The following is a 9,419-nucleotide window of genomic DNA, read 5'->3' as shown; positions in this document are numbered from 1 at the left end:
ATCGCGCCTAATGTGAGGGGGTATTATACCGGCTATGGAAGATTCAGACACATAATACACGTACATTTAATCTTTATATTTCAGTGTCACCTCCAAGAGGATGAACTGAACTGAACTGATTTCAGTCCCTCAAGATCTGTAGCTTATCCTTTGCCAATTGAAAATTTTGCTTGAAACATCCGGTTCAAATCAGGAGAACAAAATATACATACAAGTACTGGCTGCATGCAAATTAATGCTAATAATATTTGAGTATGCACACGCACATACTTGGTCAAAACTGTCCCTAGGGAACACTCAAAGAACTTTGGTCAAATGTGTGCTCAGCTATACTACATAATTCTTGTTGATTAATTCAAATGGAAAATATGATCCGGGGGACCACATAAATGAGACCAAATGGTGACCTTATGCAGATATAGATGTATGTTTGTATGTGTCTGTGCATTTGTGTATGTATGTGTGTGTGTGTGTATGTGTGTGTATGTGTGTGTGTGAGGGTGTGCGGGTGAGCGTGTTTGTGTGAGTGTGTGTGTTTGTGTGTGTGTGTATCTGTGTTTTGTGTGAGCCTGTGAGATGTGTGAATGTAAGTGTGTGAGCGTGTGTGTGCCTGTGAGCCCGCGCGCGCGTGTGTGTGAGGGTGTGCGGGTGAGCGAGTTTGTGTGTGTGTGTGTGTGTGTGCGTTTGTGTGTGTGTGTGTGTGTGTGTGTGTGTGCGTTTGTGTGTGTGTGTGTGTGTGTGTGTGCGTTTGTGTGTGTGTGTATCTGTGTTTTGTTTGTGCCTGTGAGATGTGTGAATGTAAGTGTGTGAGCGTGTGTGTGCCTGTGAGCCCGCGCGAGCGCGTGTGTGTGTGTTTGTGTGTGTGTCTGTGTGTGCATGTGGGCGTTTGTGTGTGGCTGACGGTGATTGAATTTTGAAAGTTTTTTGTTGCATACTTTCTATGATGACTGATGTATGAACATACTCTGCCTATGTATACGTACCTTTCAACCACATACGACTGGCCGAGATCCACCCACCAGGTGGGGTTATCCTCCCCCGGGTAACCTGCGGTGTGTGAACAGGTGTGTGCGGTGTTCCCGTCCACGGCACGGCTTGCCTCTGTATCCCCGGACCAGGTGCTGGTCTGAAACGCCGGCTTCCCAAGGGCGACATTTAACTCTGTCGAGAGAAATGTCATTAAAACTTGACTTTACAACCGTCCATCCCTGAACAGAGACGGGGGTGCCATAGACTTCCTGCAAATTATGATCCACTGCTTCCTGAGTCACCTGTTCTATCTGCATAATGTGACGTCACGACACTGGGTCAGTGTTCTTTGTTCTTTCCTTGACAAAGGCTGGTGCTGTTCAGTCAACAATTTGGATGGGTCCAATCTGGATATTACAGTTAAACTAGTTCAAGAACGTCATTTTAACCATATTCCTGCTGAGCCCGTATATATACGGGATGCACATAATTACATGTATATAATACCTTATGTGCCTCCAGTATCATTACAGGTATGGGACATCTCTCACGAAATGTGGCATACCGCTGCAAAATGCATCAAGTGGGGCAGAGAATCTGCAGCAGCAGCACAAAATAGGTCAAGTTTCACTGATCTGATTAATTAACTCATTAACCAGCTTAAGGGGGTTAAATTGGGAAAAAAATAAGCAGTAGAAGGATTAAAAGTTAAGCCTATGGCATTATTCGAGCGAATGCCGGCCAAACGACTGTTTGGATCGGCTGTAACTCTTTGAATTTTAAAATAAGCCGAATTTCATTTTGAAATGAATGAGCAGTAACAAAGAACGGCACGGTCGATTACAAAAAGACACGTGCAGTACCTGAAAGTCAAAACATACAAACCAGAAACAAGCATTTAACACTGAAGCCTTAAAGCCCATATCTACCAGACATATCTATGTGGATGCCATTACCTTTTCTACTGACATCGTTATTGCCGTGACAAAGGGAACAAACTTACGAACGTGAATTAAACCCAAATAATTTGGGGGCAATGCCATCATTAGAACATTGACAGGGTACAATAATGAATTAATCAATCAATCAATCAATTAATTAATTGATTAGGTGATGAATGGAACCAGGTGTTGGTACCCGGTTTCCGAGTCGTTAAACAGAGGTTAGAGGTCAGCACTGATGTGTTTAGAAGTTGATAAATAATGATAAGATTTACTGAAAATTTCGTTAGTGTATGACTGCATTGTTTCAAACTCTTTCACAAAAAGCAAGATACAAAAAGTTTGTCACCTCCGGATCCCTGATACCCTGGCCCCAACCCCAGGCCGGATGTAGTGGCCACAGCAGTGCTAGCCATTGTAGTAGGCCAGGGGGCGGTCGGGGCTGGACCTAGTAAAGGCAAAGTCAATCAGCTTAAGGTGGTAGTGACATTTTAGTTTATAACTATAGACTGAAGCAGTTCTCAATTCAATAAATGATTGTAAAAAAAGTGTTGGTTTTATTGTTATCTAAAAGTACATTCATGGATTACTCCCATCTTAGAAGTAACTTTGTAAAATGCAAATTCAAAAACAAATTTTCTCATTATCTAGTAGTACATTTAATTTATCATCATTGATTAACAAATATTGTCATCACCTAGAAGTACATTATCATTATTGATAAACAAATATAATACCCCCTCATTGGGATAACCACGTGAATGGCGTTGCTTTTTCCTGCTGAAATCAGTATTGCACGTGACAAAGAGAGCAAACTTAAGTAGGTAAGGTTAATTCTGTTTAGTACGTGAGGAAAATACTGTGGCAACACCATCATGACGAATTAGGATCGGTACGAGGGGCATTCAATAAGTAATGCCCCTGACCCACTGCCAGTTGTCTGATCTAGATGAAATGTTGCATGTGTAATGAGTCATATCTCTATGGGTTTTTATGCAAAAAACAGCTCTGAACTAATTGTGGTTACTGATTTACTGGTGTTTGAACTGGACACGAAAATGGACCAGGTGCGAAATGGACCAGGTGTGAAATGGAGCAAGTTGAGTGTCGCGCAGTGATCCGGTTTTTGTATTTGAAAGGACGCACACCAAAATGGACTTTTGATGAAATGAAAAAAAAAACTTATGGTGATGATGCCCCATCATATGACCTTGTAAAACGCTGGCATCCTGAATTCAAACAAGGCCGGAAGTCTGTGGAAACAGCTACCAGACCTGGTCGTCCCTCTTCTGCCATTGATGAGGCACCTGTCGGAGGACCAACCTGGGATGTCCTACAAGAACGGTGTCCAGAGCTACATCAAATGATGGGACAAATGCATAACTCTGGGTGGTTCCTATGTAGAGAAAGACTAATAATTGTGCCAAGTTTCATTCATCTCCTGCTATGGGAAATGGGTCAGGGACATTACTTATTGAATGCCCCTCGTACATCAATAAAAAGCTACTTGCCCACGACAGATGATGTAAATACTGGTTAATTAGTGCAGCGGAAAATGTTATACATTTCATAAGTCAGTGTAATCATTATGAGGCCGAAATAAAACAGATATGGCGTAAAAGAGTTGCCACAATTTCACGGAGCTTTCACCATTCAGGAGATCACAACAAGACGGTGATGGACTTGCTTTTTGGCGTGCAAAAACCGGGATGGCAGGGGTTGTAGGAGGAGCGACACATGTAAAACATCAAGCAGAGGAATCTGTTTGTTTGTCTGATGACATCTTATCAACCAACTACGAACGTACGTTGTCTGGTGTCTGTCAACAGGATATATGCACGATCATCAGCAGCTCACCCATTTTTGATCTGGAAGCTCTACACATGATACGGCAGGGATCGAGAGAGGGAGGGAGGCAGTGTGCTCAGCAGTAAAGCACCCCCCACGGTCACCCCGGTCATCAAGAGACCGGTAAGTCTTAGGTCACATTTCCAAACCGGGGCCCGGTCGGGTGTTTTAAGAAACGAAAAATTGAAATGTATGAATAGAAATATACACAAATCATGCCCATTAATGTTATTTTGACAGTTTGTGTATTGTAACGTTTATAGCATTCTTTTCGCTCCCAAAATGCCCAGCTGGGTCTCGGTTCGGAAATGTGACCTAACACTAAGCGGTAAGTAATACATTATGCTATAAGAACCATATAAATTAGATATAGTAAAGGCCTACCAGAAAATACTAGGACTTCACACACGCTCAGTACTCGGGAGGATCCGGGAAGACGCACGGCCACATAGCGTCCCAGCATCCCCGGACAGGAGACGGAAATGGACGGCTCGGTCAAGACGATGTGATGGTCACCTCCACACTGGGGGTTCGTGCTGACCTGTTCGGAATCCCCGATGTGGATGTTGAAGGGGTTGAGTCGTTCGGAGCAACAGTCCATGCGGTTAAAGATGACCACTCTGTAGATATCAGAGATATAATATTGACATTTAAGCTTTATACACATTGTATGTTCGAATGAACCAAATACCTGAGAAGCTGATGGTCGAATTCCATTTGTACTTTCCCTGTTTTGGTCAGAAGGGCTAAACCTTTGTAATAGCCACAGGGTAGCTGGGCAGCCCTGGCTGTGTGTGCTGAACAACCAAACCAATAGAATAAAAAAATGTGTGTCTGTGTGTGTGCCTGTGCGCGTGTGTGGGGGGGGGGGGGGGGAGGGGTGCATGTGAGTGTGAGTGTGTGTGTGTGTGTGTGTGTGTGTGTGTGGCTAACGGTGATAGAATTTCTAAAGTCTTTTGTCGCTTACTTTCTATGATGACTGATGTATGGAAATACTGTGCACGCCTATGTACACGTACCTTCCAACCCCATACGATTGGCCGAGATCCACCCACCAGGTGGGGTTAGGCTCTCCCTGGGCATAGGTGTGTATACAGGAACCACGGGAGTGGGTGGTATCGGTGTTCCCGTCCACGGCCAGGCTCGAATCCGGGCCGCTGGTCATAAACGTTGTCTTCCCCAGGGCGAGATTTACGTCTGGTGAGAGAACAGTCATTAAAACCTTAACTCTACCACCATCCATCCCTAGTAACAGACTGTACATATTCCTTAAGGTTTCCCAGTATTTTGACAAATGTACTACATGTATTTGTCTTTCCTGACTGTTCCACTGCCCATGTACTGCATGTTGAGTTACACATGTAATTAATCCTGACACACCAGTATATGTTATCCCTCCATGTGCAATAGTACTCGACTGTACAAACACTAGTCTTAGGGGTTGACAAATGTACCATTGTTGTTGTTGTTTTTAATTTAAAAAAAAAAAACCCATCCATCCCTGAACACAAACGTTGGCTTCCCCAGGGCGAGATTTACCTCTGGTGAGAGAACTGTCATTAAAAACTTAACTTTACAATCATCCCTGAACAGAGACGGGGGGCGCCATAGACCTCCTGCAACTTGTGATCCACTGCTTACTGCGTTCTATCTGCATAACGTGACGGCACAGCAGCTGTGGATTTTTCATTCCTTCACAAAGACTGGTGCTGTTCAGTGAAAAATTTGGGTGAGTCCAATTTTTGTGTTGGATATTACTAATTTCAAAACGTCATTTAAACTCTACTCCTGCTGAGCCCGTATTTATACAGGTTGCACATATATTTTAGGGCTCCCTTGGAAATCAGTTACTACGTTAACTGAAGGGACTACCCTAAAGATCAATGAATAAATAAATAAATATGATGCCTTCATGTGGCTCCATTATCTTTACACGTACAGGTTACAGGTTTATCTCTCACGAAATGCGGCAAACCGCTGCAATATGCATCAATTGGGGCAGTGAATCTGCAGCAGCAGCAAAGAATAGGTCAAGTTTCACTGATCTGATTAATTAACTCTGAGTCATTAACCAACTTAAAGGGGTTGAATTGGCAAAACAAATCTCAGCAGGACAAGGGTAAAGCTAGCCTAGATCCCAATTCGAGCGAACGCCGGCCGAATTTTTATATCAGCTGGAACTCGTCAAAATACGTTCGAGCATTGACCGTATTGTTTGCTGAAAATCTGACCCGTCAGGAATTAGACTGGTGCTCGGTGTGCCATTCCTTTTAAGTAATTTAAAGCTTCTTAAAATCGCCCGAAGCCTTAATAATCGCCAGGACGTCGGCCGTACGAAAATGCCAGTCGACCGAGCCCAGTTCTTGATTTATGAGGGGACTTTAACACTGTCATTTGAATGAATGAATGGATGGTTTATTTTGCGTCGAGCGACATACAATAACATACAAAGGCAGCATTTATTTCTTTCGGCTGAATTGCAGTATGCTTTACACATGTTACAATTAAAATGAACAGCAATAGAAGTGCATCATTCAAAACATTATACCTCTAGCAGTTTGAACTGTTGATCAAGTCGAAGACTCAAGTTCAATTCCTTATTTTCAAATCTTTCTTGTTTTACATTCAATTTTCAAAATGAGACCACAGAAAGTAAATTTTGTGGATGAGGTCCTCCGCAGACTGCAATCGAAATATCAAAATGATGAGATATGGTGAGAAAAAACAAGATTTTCAAAATAAACCCCCAAAAAGTTGCATCAAGAATTAAATTGACAAAATTTGATATCACTGCCAACAAGGCATTCATTCTTGTATTCATTAAGTACATTAGTGTAGTAAAATTGACACTAGTGTGGCACACTGGTATCATTTACCAATTACGTTGGCAACCACGCTCATGTTCATGGCTTCCATATGGGTACCACTTTTACAAGTATCCAACAAGTTTTACTTCTGCAACAGTTACTGCAGGGATGGCTACCTCCCTAGTGTCACTTTTACAAGAACAATTATTAGGAAACAACACAACATATTTGCCCGTTTTGGTACTCTCTCGTAATGTTCACTTGACCATCTCCAAAAAGTCTTTTTTTTTTAAATTAGGCAAAAATTAATGAGCGCGCTGATGTCATCCATAAAATGTACTTGCTGTGGCCTAGATAGACAGCAACAAAGACTGCCATAGTAGATTACAAGATTGTATCATTAGTTAATTATGACTGCACTGTTTCAAACTCTGTCGTAAAAAAAAAACATGGTCTGCCACCTCCGGATCCGGATCCCAGGTCAGATGTAGTGGCCGCAGTAGTGGTAGTCATCACAGCAGGCCCAGGAGTGGTCATGAGTGGGGCTGAAGCTGCGAACGGCAAACCCAAACACATTTCTTATTATCATCTAGAAGGGCATTCATAATGAATATGTGTATATAATACCCTTACCATAGGGGTAACTATATACAATAGAGGAGCTGCAGCTGGTAACGGCAAACCCAAAGAAATTTCCTATCATCTAGAAGGACATTAATAATGAATATGTATATATAATACTCGCATCATGTGTAACCTGAGGGATGACTGAACTGAACTGACTGATCATGGGTGGAGCTGCAGTTGGTGTTGGCAAACCTAAACACATTTTCCTATCATATCGACGTACATTCATCATGAATATGTAAATTATGTAATACCCGCATCATAGAGGTAACTATGTGACTGATAGATTAGGCATGGAACAAACTTTAGTACGTGAAGTTTAACCGAAAATTTTGCTACAATATCATCTTAAGAAAGTCGGTATGGTACATAAACATTAACATTAACTCCTCGCAATTCAAAAAGAGAGTGTAGTCGGCCCACCCGATAACAATAGCAACAACTACAAAAAACTACTAGCCCACAAGAGATTATGCATATATTGCTCAGTTAGTGCAGTCGAAAATGTAACACATTATATATATATATATAATATATAATATAATATATATATATATATATATATATATATATATATATATATATATATATAACTTTATCGCACAACTTTATATGTCAGTGTAGTCATTATGAGGCCGAAAGAAACTGATAGGATATTCAAAAAGTTAACACAAATTCACTGAGAAACGTGGTGATCCCCAAAAGACAGTGATACACCGGGTAGACTTGGTTTCTGGCGTGGAGTGGACTGTGGGGGGCGGGTGTGTGTAGGGGGCGGGGATAGGCAACACACGTGAAACATCAAGCAGAGTAATCTGTTGTGCTTGCGTTGAGGTCTTATCAACCAACTATGAATTCATGCTGTCTACTGTCTGTAAAGCGGTTACTGTCGGTAAATACAGTATGCATGGTCAACAGCTGCCCCATTATTGATGGAAGCTCTATAAGTGATACGACAGGGAGAGATGGAGGGAGGCAGTGTGCTCAGCGGCAAAGTGCCCCTTCGACCAAGGACCAGCAATGATAAGTAATACATGATGCCATAACGACGTAATGATGTAAAATAAATATAGTAAAGACCTACCTAAAAATACTTGGACCTCACACAGGCTCAGTATTCGGAAGGTTCCAGGAAGAAGTATGACAACAAACTGTCCCTGCATGCCCGGACAGGAGACGGAAATGGACGGCTGGGTCAGGCCGATGTGATGGTCACCTCCACACATGGGGTTCGCGTCCATCTCGTATGAATCCCCGATGTGGATGTTGAAGGGGTTGAGTTGTTCAGAACAACAGTCCTGGCGGTTAAAGATGACCACTCTGTAGATATTGGAAAGAGAGAAATGTCACTTGAGCTTTATACACATTGTATGTTCGGATGAACCAAATAGAAGCTACATGGAAGTTTGACCGGCTATACAGACACAGAAGCTGCTATGCTATGTTGCTGACACATAATGAAACATAAAAAGCCGTTCGGACGCTAACGTTGCCTGTTCGGACGTCGAACGGTCGATCTCGCTTGAAGTTGCGGCTGTCGAACGGCCATCATCATAGGAATGTTAGTTTACAAGAGCAGCTATTCTCGAGAATATTCTTAGACAGTGATACACAATTTACATATCTTCCCTACTGTTAAGGATACAGTAATACGCCTATTTTACATATATGTGCGTACCTATATGGATAAACTAAAGTTTACGTAACCAACACCAAATTGATACCCCAACTTTTCAGCCAACTTCGTCAGCCTAGTTCACGGATGGGACCCGTCTACTGTAGTTTCTGTACGTGACGTCAGAGACACGTGACTGCAGCAGAGGGTCGTAAATGCCAGATAACCTGTGTCGCCCCCCGTCTTTGTTCAGTTTATCCATAAAGTCATTTACCAACACAGATGAACTTTACATCGATGTGGGTTAGACATCCAGGTAATAAGAGACGCCAAAAATAGTTACTCAAGCAACTGGATATGGTTTTGAAACGGTCAGACGTTTCCTTTGAAATCCAAATTGTCTTCAGCTTAACTTTGGCTTAGCTTTGTTTTCTTTGGAATCCAAATTGTCTTGAGTCTGAATTGTCTTACAACCTTTCCTATTGGACATCTGAAATTGTCTTCATTCATAGTTAGAGTATAAAGACCGGTTTCTTCCAGATCTCTTCAGTGTCACTGACAAAGGATAGTGGATTCTATCCGAAACCTCTGACCGTTTCAAAACCATATCTA

General features: G+C 42.1%; 1 protein-coding gene and 1 long non-coding RNA gene across 2 annotated transcripts in view; both read right to left on the bottom strand.

Annotated features, from left to right (window-relative positions):
- The window catches only part of LOC118407341, a 2,764-nt gene extending 490 nt beyond the window's left edge, over positions 1–2,274 (bottom strand). The window contains exons 1-2 of the long non-coding RNA XR_004830136.1: positions 2,260–2,274; positions 984–1,161 (exon numbers count right to left, since the gene is read on the bottom strand). This is a non-coding gene — a long non-coding RNA (uncharacterized LOC118407341). The remainder of the gene's footprint in view (positions 1–983; positions 1,162–2,259) is intronic.
- Positions 2,275–2,318: 44 nt separating this feature from the next.
- Positions 2,319–9,419, bottom strand: part of LOC118407334 — a 28,267-nt gene continuing 21,166 nt past the window's right edge. The window contains exons 15-18 of the mRNA XM_035807799.1: positions 8,277–8,510; positions 4,778–4,955; positions 4,143–4,378; positions 2,319–2,419 (exon numbers count right to left, since the gene is read on the bottom strand). Coding sequence (XP_035663692.1) covers positions 2,319–2,419; positions 4,143–4,378; positions 4,778–4,955; positions 8,277–8,510 — 749 coding nt within the window. The remainder of the gene's footprint in view (positions 2,420–4,142; positions 4,379–4,777; positions 4,956–8,276; positions 8,511–9,419) is intronic.

Source organism: Branchiostoma floridae, unplaced genomic scaffold (assembly GCF_000003815.2).
Source record: "Branchiostoma floridae strain S238N-H82 unplaced genomic scaffold, Bfl_VNyyK Sc7u5tJ_1305, whole genome shotgun sequence".
NCBI lineage: Eukaryota > Metazoa > Chordata > Leptocardii > Amphioxiformes > Branchiostomatidae > Branchiostoma > Branchiostoma floridae.
The sequence above is the reverse complement of the archived record's forward strand: the minus strand, read 5'-3'. Positions and strand labels throughout refer to the sequence as shown.